The sequence below is a fragment of the Diaporthe batatas genome (assembly GCF_019321695.1).
Source record: "Diaporthe batatas strain CRI 302-4 chromosome Unknown Contig00008, whole genome shotgun sequence".
NCBI lineage: Eukaryota > Fungi > Ascomycota > Sordariomycetes > Diaporthales > Diaporthaceae > Diaporthe > Diaporthe batatas.
In genome coordinates, this window is record NW_025408555.1 from 1,816,243 (window position 1) to 1,834,386 (window position 18,144).

General features: G+C 48.1%; 7 protein-coding genes across 7 annotated transcripts; 4 read left to right on the forward strand and 3 right to left on the reverse strand.

Annotated features, from left to right (window-relative positions):
• Positions 1–322: 322 nt before the first annotated feature.
• KVR01_007307 (uncharacterized protein) lies at positions 323–1,783 on the reverse strand. Its single transcript, XM_044792231.1, has one exon. The coding sequence runs from the start codon at positions 1,697–1,699 to the stop codon at positions 515–517; it is 1,185 nt and encodes a 394-aa protein (XP_044643560.1). The 5' UTR covers positions 1,700–1,783; the 3' UTR covers positions 323–514.
• Positions 1,784–2,838: 1,055 nt separating this feature from the next.
• Positions 2,839–4,158, forward strand: KVR01_007404 (uncharacterized protein; the record flags this gene model as incomplete). The annotated part of the gene is made up of 1 exon (XM_044787414.1): positions 2,839–4,158. The coding sequence occupies one exon, from the start codon at positions 2,839–2,841 to the stop codon at positions 4,156–4,158; it is 1,320 nt and encodes a 439-aa protein (XP_044643657.1).
• A 533-nt stretch (positions 4,159–4,691) lies between these two features.
• On the forward strand, positions 4,692–6,778 carry KVR01_007385 (uncharacterized protein; the record flags this gene model as incomplete). Its single annotated transcript, XM_044789860.1, has 7 exons — positions 4,692–5,442; positions 5,514–5,672; positions 5,744–5,787; positions 5,868–5,924; positions 6,135–6,189; positions 6,264–6,638; positions 6,723–6,778. The coding sequence occupies 7 exons, from the start codon at positions 4,692–4,694 to the stop codon at positions 6,776–6,778; spliced, it is 1,497 nt and encodes a 498-aa protein (XP_044643638.1).
• A 2,071-nt stretch (positions 6,779–8,849) lies between these two features.
• On the forward strand, positions 8,850–9,620 carry KVR01_007498 (uncharacterized protein; the record flags this gene model as incomplete). Its single annotated transcript, XM_044782068.1, has 1 exon — positions 8,850–9,620. One exon carries the CDS (start codon positions 8,850–8,852, stop codon positions 9,618–9,620), a length of 771 nt encoding a protein of 256 aa, XP_044643751.1.
• A 1,427-nt stretch (positions 9,621–11,047) lies between these two features.
• KVR01_007554 (uncharacterized protein) lies at positions 11,048–12,329 on the forward strand. Its single transcript, XM_044784886.1, has 4 exons — positions 11,048–11,201; positions 11,281–11,391; positions 11,469–11,719; positions 11,804–12,329. The coding sequence occupies exons 1-4, from the start codon at positions 11,149–11,151 to the stop codon at positions 12,199–12,201; spliced, it is 813 nt and encodes a 270-aa protein (XP_044643807.1). The 5' UTR covers positions 11,048–11,148; the 3' UTR covers positions 12,202–12,329.
• KVR01_007139 (uncharacterized protein) lies at positions 12,313–13,823 on the reverse strand (the record flags this gene model as incomplete). The annotated part of the gene is made up of 2 exons (XM_044790884.1): positions 12,313–13,111; positions 13,162–13,823. The coding sequence occupies 2 exons, from the start codon at positions 13,821–13,823 to the stop codon at positions 12,313–12,315; spliced, it is 1,461 nt and encodes a 486-aa protein (XP_044643392.1).
• A 2,891-nt stretch (positions 13,824–16,714) lies between these two features.
• KVR01_007319 (uncharacterized protein) lies at positions 16,715–17,967 on the reverse strand. The gene is made up of 2 exons (XM_044781623.1): positions 17,096–17,967; positions 16,715–17,009 (listed from the first exon to the last, which is right to left on the reverse strand). Exons 1-2 carry the CDS (start codon positions 17,806–17,808, stop codon positions 16,970–16,972), a joined length of 753 nt encoding a protein of 250 aa, XP_044643572.1. The 5' UTR covers positions 17,809–17,967; the 3' UTR covers positions 16,715–16,969.
• Between the last annotated feature and the right edge of the window lie 177 nt (positions 17,968–18,144).

Consider the following 18,144-nt stretch of genomic DNA (forward strand, 5'->3'; position numbering starts at 1 on the left):
CAAAGACATCCGGCTTTTGAAGCACAAGCCCTTTAAAGCTGTATCCTTGCGACCAGGTCCACCGTAATTCCGCAGGACAAGAAGATTTCGTCTTGGGGCGGGGAAGAGACGTTCAGAATTGAAGGGACCCCCCCGCCAGTCAGCTTCAAGCGTTGAAGTCGATCCACGCATGAGAACCCAAAACGTGCCAATAAAGCGCCTACATCCGCTTCAAGTATCATCCCCAGCCACCTACAAGTCATTCAATAGGATTTCGACCTCATCCCGAAACATTGTTTTCCTCGTCAGTCAATACGACCTATTTGCTGTCTTGAGGCAACAACACGGTCCGACGGATGCGGCATTATTCTAGTCATGGCTACCCTCTCCGCTTCATCACGTCGCAAGTCACAAATTGCTAAGCCTTGGCAATGCCTGCTATGAAGTGGAAAGCACAAGGCGCCCCAAACCTTACCCTCAGAAACAAGCTGTTTACTGTAGCTCATGTGAAGGTATTGTGGTCTCGACTTCAACATCAACTTTGGGCCGCACCCTTTGGAGGCTGCCTCCAGTCCAACTCCCTTTTCAGGAACGCCTTGATGGCAATCTTGATCTGCCCGACCTTTGCATTCCATTGATCTCGGTCACCATCGTTCTTCGCCGCCAAAATTTCCTTTCTTGCCCCATCAGTCGTCAGATACCTTCCCAGGTGCATCACCTTGCCTTTCCTTTTAGCCGCCGTCAAGTCTTTGCCGTTGCTGTCGACCAGAAGTTTCCGCAGCCGTATGAGGTTATCTTCCTCCCGGTCCGTGAAGACGAGGATGTAGTCGTACGTCTGGAATATCGCCTTCGTCAAGCCCCGGGAGCGTCTGGATTCCATGGCTTTCTTGACGTCTTGCTTGTACGGATAATTGAACATCTGGTTTTCGAAAAGCGCCGAAAGTGGTGGCGGCGCCGGCAGTGAGTGACCATCCTTGAAGCTCAGCTTGTAGCTCGGGTATAGCATCTGCATGGTGTTGATCGTGTCGACAACTTCGCTGCGGGTGCGAACAAAGAACCCGGCCGAGTGAACAGTTTTGATCCTCCACTGGCCTCCAGTCCGTACAGTCCACTCCCGGAGCAGACTTGCGTAGGCTTCTGCGACGATGCTCCGGGCGACGTTATAAGGGTCAACGAAGATGATCCTGAAGTCTGTGCGGGGAGGCTGGGGCGACGGCGACGGCGACGGCTGCCTGACGATCCCGGGGCTCTGGCCCACGACGAGCAGCTGGTTGATGCCCGAGCCCATCATCACCGCGAGGAGATCCCTCAGGTCCTCGCGGTGCTCGTCGATGCTATTGCTCAGCGCTTCTAACTTGTCCGAGCTGCTGCCTAGGGCGAAGTACGCCTGCGCGGCAAATTTGAACCGGAACTGCATCCCCCATGGACCAATGTCCTTGTCCCATTTCACGAACAGGACCTGCACATCCTCGCTCTCCTTGCGGATATCCTTGATAACGCCGAGGAGCTCATCGGTCAGCGCCGGGCCGAGCCGGGCCAATGAGTTCTTCTTGTCTGTGCGCAGCAAGCTCTCAAGGTTGCGTAGGATCGTGTTCAGCCTGGACATCCGCCTCCCGATGCGGCGGATCTGGTCTGGGGCATCTTGGATCTTCTTGTAGATCTCGATGACCTTGCCAACGACTTCGACCACCTGCATCAACGTGCCAAGTGGATCAGCCATGGTATTTCAAACAGGGATATGTAACGTTGTTCTAATAGATGGGTTGGTCTAGAAATTGTATGCGTGATCTAAAGGAAACGGAAGGTGAAGCGGAGAAGAGCCGTACATGTCCATAAGCGCCCTAATCATCAGCCGCACAAGGATCTGACGGGCACAATAAGCAGGCCAGAATCCTCGACGAGAATTGCGCTTGCGAATCCTTGCTCGGTAAACAGGTGCCGAGGTCCCCAATGCAGCGCCAGATCCTGGCAAGCTCTAGAGCGCTGCAACAGTGCATCGGAGTTTAAGCAGCGCCTGGGCAGAAGCTTACTTCAGCCTGCAGCCAGATGGATCGGTGTGACATAGTCAATTCGTTCGAGGCTCCAAGTATGACTGGTCTATAAAAGATGAAGCATTGGCGATAAAGCGCATGAAATACATTGATACTAGTAGAGGGAAACACCATTCAAGTGTACTTGAACCCCTGGAGCTTATCACTGTCGAGATGTAATATGAACAAGGTCGACTTGGCAAACTTCCGTTCAGGTCACTCTCTCCCACGAAATGGTCATTCGAGCGGCTGCGCTTTATCTGGCAGTCACCATGCCGGTACTCGCAAGCGATCGGCGAAAGATTAAAGGGGACGGGCAACCGGTAGCTACTGTTGCATCGCTTAGATTCACGACCGATAAGTTCAACGTGATAACTTGGCGCCATCAATACGACACATCCGGAAGGGGCATTCCCAATATGGCATGAAAGTCTTGGCTTTTGCGGGAGCGGAGGCCACTACACTCATGAGTCCATCAATGAAAACGCTCTGCCCTTTCTCAGCAAATTGCGAGTTGCAACAGTGGAACAGGCCCCTCCATACGACCCCTCTCTCAGGCTGTGAGGATGATATGGTACCCTAGGGTATGTTGCTCCATTGTGACCTGAAGCCGACTAGCCCACCATCCTAATATCATATCAGTCTCTTTCGGGCACAATTCAGTACCAGCCTAAGTATCTTGGCTATGGCGGCAAAACGGCGGAACCTAGGTATCTAGGATTTAAGATGGGAATCAAGTCCATGGCAGATTCTGCCCAATATCGATCTCTCCTGGTTCAAAACGTCCCTCATTTTACTCAGATCCCAACTCGTACTGCTTCTTGCAAACATGTTGTTCACTAAGCAAGCATTAGCTGCCGCGCTCTTGCAGGCACTCGGTATCGCTGCTTTGCCACTGGATCCAACCCCAGTCGACAAATCAGCAACACCGGCACGGCAAGCAGCACCGCCCGCGAGCTTCACAGCAAACCCAAACATCGGCCCCGGGGGCAGTACCTTCACCGACTCGGCGCACTTCCGCCTCTATGGAGCCACAGGGACCACCGCCACGAACTCGCTGAACATGCTGGAGGCTGCGTACAGCTGCTTTGTCGATACCCTTGCATGGCGCTCCTCGGGTCTGGCCTACAATGATAACACCGATAGCGACGGGCCATGGACGAAGGTCAATGTGTATTCTGTATCGACCCTGTCTGGTGGAGCAGCGGGTGTGATGCACTCCGACTACAACACAGGCATGAGCTGGCTCGAGGTCGTCAACAGCTACATTGCAGTACCCGGCGTCACTGTCCATGAGTATGGACATGGTTTGACGTATCACGAAAAGAACTGGGTAGACCAGACCCGGACGGGTGCTTGGTGGGAGACCGTCGCCAACTGGGTGGCCGACACCTACAAGACCTCCCCTCTCTGCAACACTGCCAGGTCCAAGTACGGCCAGTCCACCAGCGCCACCGAGATCAACCTCAGCAAAGTCATCGGCGACTCCTTCCAAGTCCTGGTAGACGGCACATCCGGGTCCGGGAACTACTACGAGGCCTGGCCGTTCCTCAGCTTCCTGACCTACAACCTAGACAACTTCGCCGGCCTCGGCACAAACACCATCCGCGAGTCCTTCCGCCAGTACAGCAAGGGCAGCAACGAGACCCCCCTGCACACCTTCGCCCGGCTCTCCACCGGCGCGACGATCCAGAAGGTAGTCGGCCGCTACTGGGCCCGCATGGCCTACGTCGACATTGGCCACCCGACGGCGCAGTCCGTTTTCCTCAGCCAGCGCGGCGGGTTCAACTACGCCAACCTCGACAGCCAGGGCAGTGGGGTCTACAAGGTCAAGGCGGCCCGCCAGCCCCGGTACATGGGTGCCAACATCATCCCGCTCAAGAAGTCGGGGACCGTCACCGTTACGGCCAAGGTCGCCACCAGCGGGGCGTACACCGCCACACTTGCCGTACGCAACACGAGCTCTGGGGCCACGCGCTACGTTGATTTTGCGAGTGGCTCGGCGTCGACTTCGGTTACGAGCAGTGAGGAGGCTTCTGTCGTTGTTGCGAACACACCTGCTCTTGTCCAATATGACCCCTTCAGCATCGGCAGCGATGTGAATGCGGGCTTGGACTATACCCTCACTCTCACTGGTGCAACGGCATAAATCACTGCTGATTGTTTTTAAGTCCCTTCCTTCCGGTCTACCAATCTGGTATCGTAAATGGGGATAATCAGACTCGGGCGGGAAACAGGTTCACTTTGTTTTGTTTTCTCTTCTTTCACGTATATACTTGAACGCTGCCTCAACAGATGAAATCAAGCTGATGGGCATTTCACGAGGAAAGGGCACAGTATCAAATGCACATATTTAAGAAGCTATCTTTGTTTTGTGCGTAGACTAAACCTATTCCGGTCTGAAAACGGATTGAAAAGTCTTTGTGCTTCAATTTGACAAAATAGCCCCCCAAGGACAAGGTTGGGTGAACAAAAGTCGCAACTCCAGCAAAGGTATTCACTAGTAGAACAGATGAGATTGATTACAATCAACCCCGAAAATCAATTCGGCCCGAGACGAAACTCACGCTAGAGAAGAACAGCAGTTTTCATTCTGACCAGACGCTGATTGTGGCTCCATCCTGGTAGAAAGGGTTCGAGAGCACAAAGAGTCCGCACAAAATCTCCTACGTTACTGGAAAGATGGCGGGCGCCTTGCCCTTCACGCCTGATAACCCGCCACCTCGTGCTGGTAGCAGCTTTTGGAACCCGTCGAACACCCGCACACCATCGCAGATCGCCAGGATCAGATATAGAGAGACCGAATACTTCAGGCTCTGGCGCCGAGGACTCAGGTACGAGTGGGAAGAGCCAAAGGAGAACCGGCCAGTGGGAGACCTCCCGGGGCGGCGGAGCGGGCGATGGGGCGGTCAGCCAATGACGGAGGCGTCCAGCGTCGGGTACCGCCGGGAAGATCAAAGAGATCTCATACGATATTATCGGTCTGTGGGTGCATCACCACCAGTACGCGTCGCGGGACCTGCTCAGGCGGCTGTGAGGAGGCTCCTGGGTGCCTCGCTCGTCAAGATACTTGGGTTTGGCGGGTTCGGAATCGCGGCTTTGCTGGACGTGACCAGCAAGCAGGGCACGGTCACCAGATGTGTGATGAAGACATTCATCGGAGACGAGGACGATGACGACGACGACCTGAAGACGGAGAGGGAGTTGCAAATATCCTTGATAAGAGCGATGCACGTGGTGCAGCTTGTGAGGTGGTCCACACTGACAGGCACACCGGTAACTTTAGAGGATGCCCTAATTGATGACAACCCGAACTTCTTCTTCATGGAGCTCATGAAGCAAGGTGATCTTAAACAGGCCATCGGAAGGGCAGGAAACGCTTACAGGGGAGAGAAACTACCCAGCAGATTGCTCTGGAAGGTTTTCGCGTGCCGTAGGTGACTGTCGGACATCCAAGTGGCGCCGAGAGACTAAAGGTGCAAGCAGTTATCCGAGGCTGTATAGCCATGCGTTATCCACCGAGACTGGACCAAATTGAGTCACTGACAGACGCAGAATGGATATCAGAAGACGGAGCCGCCATACTGGAACAAATACCTGATCCAGCCGTTCGTGACCGACGTGACTACGACTTGATCCATTTTGACCTTGATCCACAAAACAGTTAGCCTTTCCTGTCCTGCCATCTCCTGTTCATTTGAATCAGACACTAACCCAGTATTCAGTATTGATAGGAGATTTCGATGACATGGTCCACTCCGCCGTCCCTCTATTTAAGGTAAGCCCTACGGCATATATCCATCTTATAATCACCACGGATCGTGCGAAACGATAATGGACTTATACACGTGAAATTAGATTGCCGACCTCGGTCTTGCTGAGCGCAATCGAGGTGATGCTTTGACTAAAGAGCAAGTCTGACCTACCTGGATGGTTTCAAGCAATAACACTGAACGTGATCGCAGGAAGGTTTGGACCACACGACAGCGAGGGAAATCCGGCTTTTTTCTGCCGGTAAGTATCGAAACTCGCCTGTATCAGCTTTTAAATCCATGAAGTGAATTTTGACTAATGCAAAACGCTGCTAAAAGGAACAATATCATGAGGAGTGGGAATGGGCTGGAGCCAGACCGCGCGAAATGCAGCCTCCGCTGCAAGTCGCGGCGAATTATGGATCATGGTCCAACATATATCACGCCGCGATGGTAAGTCGACCTCAACGCCCCACAGCGATTATATCAGATATGGCTGGAGATTTACCTAACAATGATACTTGGAAGTGCATGCATATGGTGATAACACTTTACACCTTCCCATACCCTCCACTCACAGTCGGCCCTTTCAATGGTCAAGGCCTACCCTGGGAGTACGAAGGTGTGGGTACTATACAGGATATCAGCGGCACAGAAGTACCACCTTTCTATTCAAATGGTGCCGGGCTAGTGGACGAAAGAGGACTCGATCCACGTCTGCGAAACCTGCTCATTCGATGTCTGGCAGTGCTCCCTGCCCACCGGCCAGGACTGGAAGAGCTGCAGTCCTGGGCCACCCAGGCAGAGTCAGACCCAAATTTCTTTGCAACAATTAGCGGTGATGTGACCTCGACTGAACTGTCGGACCAATTTATATGTCGACCAAGAGAGGTGGGTATCTCTTTCGTGATTCTGCTTGATTGTTTAGGAAGTTGGCTAACACAGGAGTCCTGTGTGACAGCCCCCTCCGGTTACGAATCAAACTCCCTCACCAGTGGCGAGAGAAGCGTCGGGTGATAGGGCAATAACGTCCACTCCATATTTTTAGTAGCGGATTCGAGCTTCGCCTCAGAGCCTCTCGTCCACGGCTGGAAACGAAATTCAGTGGCGCCGCGTACAGGATGTCAGCGTGAGAATCGAAGCTCGAGGGGCCAAGGTTGGAGGAGTCTTGTCTGTTACATGATTTGTATCAATAGAGTACTGTATAACTATAACGATAGTGCCCAGCCCTCCTGGGTCATGTTCACTTTTAGAATCAAGCGAGTGCTTCCCTCTGAACCGCATCGAACGAATCATGTGTCAGTGGCTGAGCCCTCAGCTCCGATGCGCGCCGCTTGTACTTCTACAGGCTTCGGCCATATTATATTTTTTATTCAACTATTTATCTATTCATCATCTTCTCAACTTTTAAACTAACTATTAACTTATACCTTAAGTATAAAGTTAATAATTACTTAATATATATTTTTAAACTTATTTATATATAATAGAGTTACTAACTTTCTTTATAAAACTCCTTTTTCTAATATATTCCTTATATATTATATAAAAGTAAATAAATCTTTAATAATAAAGTAATATACTTAAAGAAAAAAGATTTAATTTTTAAATATTTAAACTTTTACTTTCCTTATATAATATTTATTTAACCTTTAAAAAAGTTTTAATTCTTTTATAAAATTTATATAAAAGGTTTTTAAATAGATTCATTATTATAATATTATTATTTTATTAATTATATATTTAAAATAAAGATTATAATATATTTAATTTATTTAATAAAAATACATTTAAATAATTATATAATAAATATATTAATAAAAAGAGTTAACTTATTAAATTTTATATTATAAAATTCTTTTTTATAAAAGTTATTTAAAACTATTTTAATTTTATTATATAATTAGTTTATTAACTATTAACTTTTAAGCTATTTATGTTAATAATTCTAATATAATACTATTAAAAATAATACTTTTTAACTTTATTTATATAATATAAAGTTTAACTCTATACTTATATATTATATTCTTTTTCTATTATTATTAATATTATATTTCTTTAAATATTAAATTTTAAGTATTTACTACTATATAAAAACGCTATATATATTTTATATATATAGGGATTAAAAACGAAACCACTTATACTTCTGCGCCATCAACAAGTTCCGGACAGCAGCGGCGATAGTTTCAGGTATTCATAACTAATCCGACAGATATACTGCAATCCCAGAAGCTCATCAGCAAATTTTAGCTTTCTTAAAAGGACTTTCACGCTGTATAACTTCACAGGGGTAATAACAGTTGTTCAGTAACCTTGCTATTAAAAATTGCTTTTACTAGACAGTTTCTCGAAGCGTGACCTTGCGGCTTTAGCTAGCTAATAGCAAAAATGAAACCTTAATTGACTTTTATTTCCCCCGTGGAGGTGTATAAACAGGATCGAGTTAGCTATGACACGCCATATCCGCTGTTTGACACAAAGGAATCGGCGTGTGCCAGAATCGAGTCTCATGGGAAGTGGAGGACCACTCGAGCGTTGGCTGGCAGCGCGCCGCCTTTAAACAGAATCCACCCCTGAAAGCTGGAAAGGTTGCATGCAATCCAAGTATTAACTTCTGACTTGGCCAAATATGGTCAATATCTTCGCAAATCCAAGCAACCTGTGAAACAGTAGGTCCAGAGGTGCCAATAAGAAAGACGATGAGACTATCTAAGCTTTGCTTTCTGTCGTGATATAAGGACTACACTTCCACAGGGGAAATAAATGTTGATTAAGGTTGTATTTTTGCTATTAGCTGGCTGAACCTATAAGGTTACGCATTGGTAAACCTTTGGTGGTAAGGCAACTAAATAACGTTTATTACCCCTGTGGAAGTGTACGTGCCCATGGCAAGTGTGGCGTCACTTTTGCTCCGAACAGTGCAGTGACATTATTCGTGACACTTTAACAAGCCTGCCCCGCCATGACAAAATCACCATCCAACTGCTTGACACCTTCAATCAAATCACGTCCTGTGGTACATCCACTTGGAAGAATACTCCATTACTACAGACCACAAATACAGCACTGTGGTGAATCAATGATGGGTAAAGAACCGACCCTCATAGAGCTCGCTGCCAAGCATGGGACAGACAAACACGGGAACAACAAGCCCGATCCCGACGGCACCATCCGACCGCCTCACAAGTACGCCGGCCACTATGACTTCCATTTCAGCCGCTACCGCCACCTAGACAACATCAATGTCCTAGAGATCGGCGTCGGGGGTTATGAGGACCCCAAAAAGGGGGGCGACTCGCTGCGAATGTGGAAGGAGTATTTCCCAAAGGCGCAAATTATTGGCGTCGACTACTACGATAAGACGGCGCTCCAGGAAGACCGCATCCGGATCTATCAGGGCAGTCAAGACGATCCGGCCTTTCTTGAGCGCATTTCTGAGGAGAACGGTGGCTTCGATGTCATCATCGACGACGGCAGCCACTGCAGTAACCACGTCATTGCCTCGTTCAAGATCCTCTTCCCTCTTTTGAAGATGGGTGGCATATATGCTATCGAGGACCTACAAACCTCATACTGGAAGCCTATCTTTGGTGGATCGAGCACAGATTTGTCAACCCAAACCACATCAATGGGATTTCTCAAGTCTCTGGTGGATGGGTTGAACCATATGGAGCTTGACATTCTTAATTACAAGCCGACATATTTCGACAAGCACATCACATCCATTCAATTTTACCACAATCTGGCATTTATTTACAAGGGTGAGAATGACGAAGAGAGTAACTGGATTGGACCTGATCACACAATCCCTAAGGGCTGGGAAGCGATTTCCAAGCCGAAATGGGCAGATTGACCGTGTTTTTTTTGAAGGTGGGGGGGCGAAATCGCCTTTCCAAGGTTGTCCCTCTAACTTGCTCCGATGAATATCAAGTAGATTCATCGACTCAAAAAGCTAGGGATAAAGCGATAGACATATATAGTAAATGCTGAAGGCGCCATGTATGTCCTCGGACGTATACGGAATAGCAGCGAAACCACATAGTAAATGCTTGTGAGGTCTTCGTGTGTCAAAAACAGATGAGGCACTTGAAAGATACTGTGAAATGATGTAGATTGAAAGAGAACTCAAGACTTGATTACACCTTTCTTCTCCACACACACAAGTTTGCCGTTGTCTACTTGCATAACCGTACCTCCTACCTCCTAAAGCAAGGCCTTTCATAGAAACACCATATCACTGGATCGACTGTTGGAGATAAGCGAGGCTTCTTCCACACCGGCTTGAAGCAAATTCATATGCCCAGGAATCAGCAACTCCAATCGATCAGCACTCAACGACTCGCAGCAAGAAGAGGGTTGTCGAGATCATCACGAATGGTGGACTGTGATCATCCGATGTACCGCTTTGATGGGGAATCCTTGGTCGGACTTGGGGTAAGGAATTTATCACCATGGAAATGCAGTCCAGCATGTAATTCTCCCAGATTCTCGCGGCGGCGTCTATGGATGTGACCGCGACGACGGCTGCAGACAAGAGCAAGGCATTCATTGTCTTCCAGTGGTGCTTCAGTGATCATCGTCTTTGCGTCTTGGAACTTGCACAGTTGCCGACTCCAACCGTGTGTGATCTTGCGCCATGAAGACAAGTGGGGTGGGTGGGGTATGATTATAGAATGATACATCGCCAGGGGTGCCGCAGGCATGCATATCGGTGTGAGAGCGTCCGGAGGATTGCATACTGTCTTACTGTACTTGTGACGTATCCGAAAAGATCTGATTGACTGGCCAAGAGCATGTTGGTATGTAGCTCGCTCGATTCCCATCACCCGAAGACCGTCGATCCTTCTGAATTGTTACCACCGGTCTGGCGAGGCGCGCGGGCGTGATTGAGGTAGGGACCGAACTCTCTTCCCGGAGTTGTGTTTCTAATCACCAGGTAATTATCTCACGCGACAGCGTGTGAGTACATGTGTTCGAAGTCTTCCTGCACACCTAGACATAGTCCTACATTCGGCATATGAATAATTCAATAACTGTAGCACTTTCAAGTCATACAAGATCTTGAATGACTATTACATATGCTGAAAGTCTTTTGGTCTTGACAGTAGATGCGCGAGAAAATACAACTGCATATTTGCATTGTTAAAAAAACCGAGCTTATAGACATTGAGCTACATGAGAGCAACGGTGGGGCGCGCTCGCTGATAAATCGCATGCAGGCACACAAAATAACAACATTGATCACCCCGCTCGCGTCTCCCTTCTCCACTCTCTTCTTCTCAGCAATACCGTCCCTTCCAAGGTTAGCAGCTCTTCTCACCCCTAGCATCTCTTGGGCAAATCCTGCTGTAATCCAGACAGGATAATCTTGAGCAACAGCCATGGCCACGGATGACGACTATGTCTTCACTCGAGACCTCCTCGACAACAGCCGGTTCGTATTATTTTCCAATACCGCAGCGATCTTAGCCGCATTTTTCAATCTAACCAGAAGGGTGTTTTGTACTCACCAGCCTCAACTTGATGCATTATTTATGGGTGAACGATTTTGGGTACCTGATTCACCCAAGAATCCCTACCAAGGACGCCAACCTCAAAGTAGCGGATATCGGCTCCGGCACGGGGTGAGTGTTTGCTTTCCATCCTATCACTTCTGAAAAGGGTATGTCTTGAAATATGGGACTAAATCATCGTACTCAAGAATCTGGCTGCTGGATGCACGGGACCGGCTCCCGAAATCGTCCCAGCTCGTTGGCCTCGACATCTCTTTTGATGCAGCGCCGCCCCCCGAGGCTTTTCCTGCTAATATCACGTTTCAGAAGTGGGATGTTCGTGATCCTATTCCTGACGAGTTTTGTTGCACCTTTGATATCATCAATGTCCGCTTCATGGTATTTGTCGTGCGCAAGGAAGAGGTTCCATTGGTGGTAGATAAATTCATCCAAATGCTGAGTGAGTTACATTCATGATCGACACATCTGATTCTTCACAGCAGAATTCTGTCCCAACTGACTATGAACCTATGCGCCCCTCAAGAACCGGGTGGCTTTCTGCAATGGGTAGAGCCAGATAACCAGACCGTGCACGGAGAACTCACTAAATCAGTCAACAAAAAAACAAGCATCGAAGAGCTCATGAGCCTCCTGCAGTCCCAAGACCCGCGGCTGAACCCTAAGTGGGTACCTGATCTTCCCGATGTCTTCTCGGATCGTGGTCTCTCAGACGTTGATGCGGACGTGCATACCACCCCGCCACATTGGGGTTACTTAATGCACGAGTGTGGCCTCATCATGCACGAACTCATCGCGCGGAAGACCCAAAATGAGCATATGGCGGCTGAACTGAAGAGGCTACTACCTCTGGCGGTGGAGGAAACAAAGAAGGGAGCTTACTTGGCCACTACCAAGTACGTTGTCACGGGAAGGAAAACTTGAAAGCAATTTGGGGCAAAATGGCTTGGGTTCAGTTTCCCGAGAAATGTTTACCATTCAAATGTGCAGATATCTGGAAGTATCTCGTTCATTGTGGATTAAGCTCTAAAACTGCTACAAATTCCTCTTCACCTGTCTTTCCCAAGCCGGAATTGCCCATCTCGTGATGTACTCGGAAGCCATAACATGTTCGGCAGTAAGCCTCTGCGTTGGTTCAAATGCAAGCATACCTCTGAGCAGCTCTTCCAGTGCCCTCATCTCACCGCCTGCAACATCCCACTCACAGTCCTCAGGTGTCTCGCCCCTGCCCATGTCCCATAATCGCTGGCGAAGGGGTCGCGAGATACGAGTAGTGATTCTTCGAAGCTGGCTGGCGGGGATCCACGATCCGTCCGGGTTGAAGAAGTCGCCTCGGTTTGCCCACTTATCCCACCATCGTGACGGCAGCACACCCAGCGTACTGACCATTTCGGCAATGATGTCATCTCTATCCCATGCGAAGGTTTCGAAAAGGGCCCGCTCGCCCAGCACTTCATATAGGTTGACCCCCAGCGTCCATACGTCAGCAGCTGGAGTCACGGGCTCGCCGAAGAAGTCTTCTGGTGGTAGGTAGAGCGCCGGCGTGTGTAGGTTAGGATTCGGTTCCTGTGAAACGACGAAGCTGGTACCATAATCAGAGATCAAAATCTCTGGGTCCATGACCTCGTCCGCGGGCATTTGCATACTCATAGGGTAGATCGCATGAGACGGAGCGTGGGGTTGAGGATCTTTTCCATCCAATCGTCGAACCGGAACTGGGTAGGGCTCCCCGTGAAGCTCGTACAGCTCCTCCGTCGCCAAATGATCGAAGCTAGGGACGCCAAGCAGAAAGTTACACAAATGTAGATCTGAAAGATTTGTCAGCGTTGAAAAACTGATCACGGAAACACGCTCAAATAGGAGAAGGTGGGAAAGATAAAGCACGAACCTCCGTGACAAATTCCATGGTTGTGTATATACAAAAGGCCCAAAGCAAGTTGCGCAGCTATTGACCTGGCAGACTCAATGGGAAATTTCCAATCGGGAGTCAACTCTTTGGATGCGGAGATGCTTAATCCTGCTGGCTCCCCAACCAAGCATGAATGGACGCCGTTGGGGCCATTAATTGAGAACTCGTCCAATAATCTGGGGATAAACCGCTTTCCTTCCTCTTTGTAACCGCGATCGCGAAGAAGGTGCATTATATTATGTTCTTCGGACGACAACGTTTCGCTAACCTTTATTTTCAACGACAGGTAGCGATTTTGTTGGCGGTCGCGAGCCAGCCAGATGGTCGAGTTGCCGCCGTAGCCGAGCTTGTGAACGACGGCGTATCGCCCGTCCCGAAAATAATCATTGATGAGGGTTGGGTGATAGCCGCCGATACGATACTGCTCAAAATCTTCGACATCAGCCTCCGGGAAGTAGACGTCCTCAACTGAAGAATCCGGTGGCTGGGTAGGTGTGGTCATGGCTGATACTGGTCGAGGACGTCTACCGGCAGCTGCTGCGGATAGGTTTATGGGGGACTGGAAGCACCCATTCGAATTTTGCGTGGCCACAAAGCGCGATGCCCGAAGCCGGCAGAAATGTTTCCACGGTAGCATGTCCGATAGTTGAGAGAGGCACATAGGCACTTGTGTGCATTCAAAGCCACGGGAAGGGAGATCAGAAGGGTTGTCGGTGTTTTCTACCGCAAAAAGTATCGGGCAGGCCAAGCCAAAGGATGAATGCTGACCAATGATATCATGATACTAGATTGTAGTGGGGTTAATACCTAGGTACCAACATGCTTCAGTACCCAGGAGCTTCACATGGGTCCCTGGCGTGATGACAAAGTACTTCCAGGGTCTAGTTGAACCAAACGCTCACGGCCTGAAAGTGAACGTCATTAGCAGCCTCACAGAGGCGAGTGGTCTTGTAAAGTGAATGCCATCAAGAATGAGGCTCTAATAACCGCCGTTTCCAGAACTTCCTGGGTTACGCTTTGAATGAAAATGAGATCGGATATTTGCACCCGCCAAAACGGAGGGTACACCCATACCAGGGAAATCAGAGTTTAAATTGCTTAGTTTAGAACTAAGCTATAAGTAATTATCTTATAAGTTTATCCTATAGGAGGTTGTCCTATGAGAGGTTATCCTTTGCCAGTGGGGCTTGGGTATACCCTCCGTTTTGGTGGGTGCGAAAATTCGATCTCATGAAAATAGCTACTTGCATCGTTCAAATGAGGAATTCCGTTACAGGATACGATGTGTTTGGGCCGTGCGTCTTGCCTGCGAGTTTTATCCAAGACAGCATGCTCCTATTTCACACACAATCGCCCAGTCCCCATCCATCAATAAGTGAAAGCGCTTAGCCGTACTTCCTATCGGCTTCAGGCTCGACCAAAATCTTTTCTCGACCTGTACCGTCTGCCAGCAGGACCCTCGGAGAATCCCCGGTCTCCTTTAGAACTAGCTCCAGCCTGCCTTCAGGAGTGACCTCTCTCACAAACGTCCGCAGTCTCCACGTTTTCCAATTACTCACCCCACCCCCTGTATTCTGTAGCAATGGGCTAGGCCGGGTAAGAATCGCCAGCGCCATCATCTCTCCAAGCTCCGACCATGCTCTGCTACACCAGCCGTCACCCAGGACGAGCAGCAGGAAATGACCATATACGAGCATCATGTGAACCAAGAGGACGCTCATTGAGAGCTTGATTATAGATCCTTCGAATTTGTAAGCATGCAATTGGTGGTAGACCTGGTATCCCAGCTTGGTCCGGGGGGCCTTCTCCGGGGTCGACCACCAAGGGTCGCTACCTTCTGAGAGATACCCAAACATTGATTGCGTTCTTCTCAAAGAGTCCGTCAAGTATAGCGCATGTGCGAGCATCGCACACTTGGGTTGTAGATCATCCATGACCCTCATGTGACAATAGCGCTGTATGAACTCAAAGGGGCCGAGATAGTCTGCGCGGGCTGACCTGTTCATATAAATCGATGAGACAGTAAAATTAGTATCTAGAGAGTTGGCGAATTCCGGTGTGATATTGATAACTGGGTTGGTTTCCGAAGTCGCATTGGACCCCGTGATGGCCCGCATAGATTCCAGTGACATGCCCGACCGCATAATGGATGCGTAAGGCGCCTTGTACCAGACCTGGGATTCGATCCATCTTGCGTCAACAAGACAAAGATAAGTTGCACTGTTTGTAAACCGAGCGCTGCGGTCACCCTGCATCAAAAATGCCGTGGAAACAGTAATTCCAGCGGGAAGGAGGTGGGTTATGTCCATGTATGTCGCGATGGGCCCGTCTTTAGTCTCCATTCTCTTTATCTCAATTTGCAGGTATGTGTCTGAGGACATTTTAAATGATGGAAAGGAGCCAAATGTCTGAAAATGCAGCTCATCTGAGCCATCGTGAGGTGCTGTGGTGCATTGCAACGACACGGAAGGTTGACGCCAGGTCCGCCTCCCTTTACCGACGTCGAGTGCTTGAGCTGTCATCATGTTTATGCTTGACGATTCCGGCATCCAAGTACGATATCGGTCAAAAAGTTTGTGAGTAACCAGCGCCAACGGTGACGTTGATTGAACCGCAACTGATTGACAGATGATGTTCGTACAATCATGATGTGGATTGTCGGGGTCCCCCATGATAGTCTCAACCGTTGTGTTTTGCTTTTTGGCGAAATACCTGCACATTCGGAATTCGCAGTCTGAGTCGTCCGTGGGTTCCTCTTGGTAAGCCAGTCCAAATGCACCATACCATACATTAGTAGGTACTAGAGATAGTCACTATAACTACCCACACACCTCTTATTACCTCTTAACTACTATACTACTTCTCTTCTTTTAAAACTATTATTATAATATTTATCTTAATCTAATAATTATAATAATATATATTATTAAGTTTAAATAATCCTTTTTAAATTTTAAAGTTATTTTAAAGGTTTAAAATAATTATAAAGAAAAAGGGGTTATAAGAGTAGAAATAAACTTATTAAAAAGGTTCCTTCTTTTTAAATAACTCTTTCTTTATTCCCTTATAGTTAGTCTCCTACTTAGATATACTAACTAGTTAAGAAAGATTTTCTCTCTTTTTCTTTCTATTAAATTTTTTTTAAGTTTTTAGCTTTTATTAACCTACTTTTAATAGCCCTACTTTTAATAACTCTACTTCTAATAGCCCTACTTTTAATAGCCCTACTTTTAAATCTTTAAATATAGAATTTTAATTAATTAACTTAAAGGAGGAAGGTAGAGGAGTTAATATTAAAATTAAAGGAAGAAAGGAAGGAAGGAAGGAAGGAAGGGGAAGGGGAAGGGGAAGTACTCCTCCTCTCTTTATATAAAAAAAGATACCTTTAAAGTCCACAACCCTTCTCCCTTTTATAAATCCTTCTATAAATTTATTTCTTTACTATAAGTCTATTTCTTCCCTATAAATCTATTATTACTAAAAAGTTACTAAGAAGCTATTTAACTACTTAAAAGTTAATATTCTCTTCTCTCTAAATATACCCAAAATCAGTCTTACAAATAAGGGGTTTCTAACATAAATAATAGCCCTAATGACCATCTCTAGTACCCACTAACGCACGGTATGGCATCGACCGTCGCGCCGTCTAATACAGTAATGTTGGTGTTTCCTCGCAAGCTACCATAAACAAGAACCCTGTCTAACCCGGTTATCAACTGCTCAATCCTGTTTGAAAGACTCGACGTCAAGCCGTCATCGGATGTGGCGAGGCTCCGCGCAAAATCACCGTCTATGAGCGGAGGGAAGAGCTCGTTGAAGGGTGCTAGTATGTATTCAGCAGTACCCAGGTCCAATTTTGTGAAGTTCACCATGACAGGATCGTCTTTTGGGATCTGCCACCAGTCGTACCTCGGAAGCATGAGGACTCCAGAGCTAGGGGCAGCAAGTAGCGCCAATACCGATACAAGCACAACCAGAAAGATCGTGACGAGTTCCGGTCCACTCTTCAGCGTGAATTTTGCCGAAGCCAAAAACGGCGTTTGGAAGATGGAGAAAGGGGTCGCGACGCGGAATGGCGATACCAAAAGGCCGAATGAAATCCCGCGGCCGGTCATTAACTGGTACCGGATCCGGTGGAAGAGAATGTCGGCGAGTGAAATCATTATAAGTGACTCGTGAAGTTTTGCAGCGAAGAGCAATGCCTTTAGCTGAATGTCGTTCGCCCTCCATTGGAACCCCTCTAGGTACAGCCAGAACAACACCATGGTGATCGCAACGGGAACAAAATGTAACCAGAGAAAGTAGCAGAATGCCCGCTTCCTACTTTTGGTCCAGATGGATTTTGGCTCTTCCTTGGCGGCCCTCTCACGTCGCAAAGCTTCTTTCCCGTCCCTTGCTCTGGTATAGATCTTCTTTCCAACCTCAGAAGTACAATCCTCAAGACTTTCGTTTCTCTGGGCGACTAGAGTCTGTAGTCCAGAGGATGGAGCGCCTGTGATATCATTTTCACTGTCGGTACTTGGGAGAGACACCGTATCTTCGCCCTCACCAGCCAACGAAGATATTGAGCAAGGCGATGGAGCTCGCGGATCATTCAATTGCTCCATTTCGAAGAAATGCATACCCAGGTAGACCTAGGGAAGAATGAGCGACTGCGGTTTCAAGTCTTTTCATGTAACGTTGCACGAGGTCATCTAGTGAATCAATGAGTTGAGTGATAAAATGCTGGAGACAAGCATTATCCCAATGAAAGGCCTGTTAGTTTGGCGCTCAGAAGTTATTCAGCCGTTGGGCATCAAACAATCAGAGGGGAAAGAGGAGAGAAAAGGGATTGTAAACGGGCCATTGTTTGGGAGGAAGGCTGTATGGCACCCAACACACCCGTCCTCATGCGGCCAAGCACGCAGCTCTTCTGTCGTGTAACAACCCGACGCGGGCGACTCAGTAAGACTTATCCA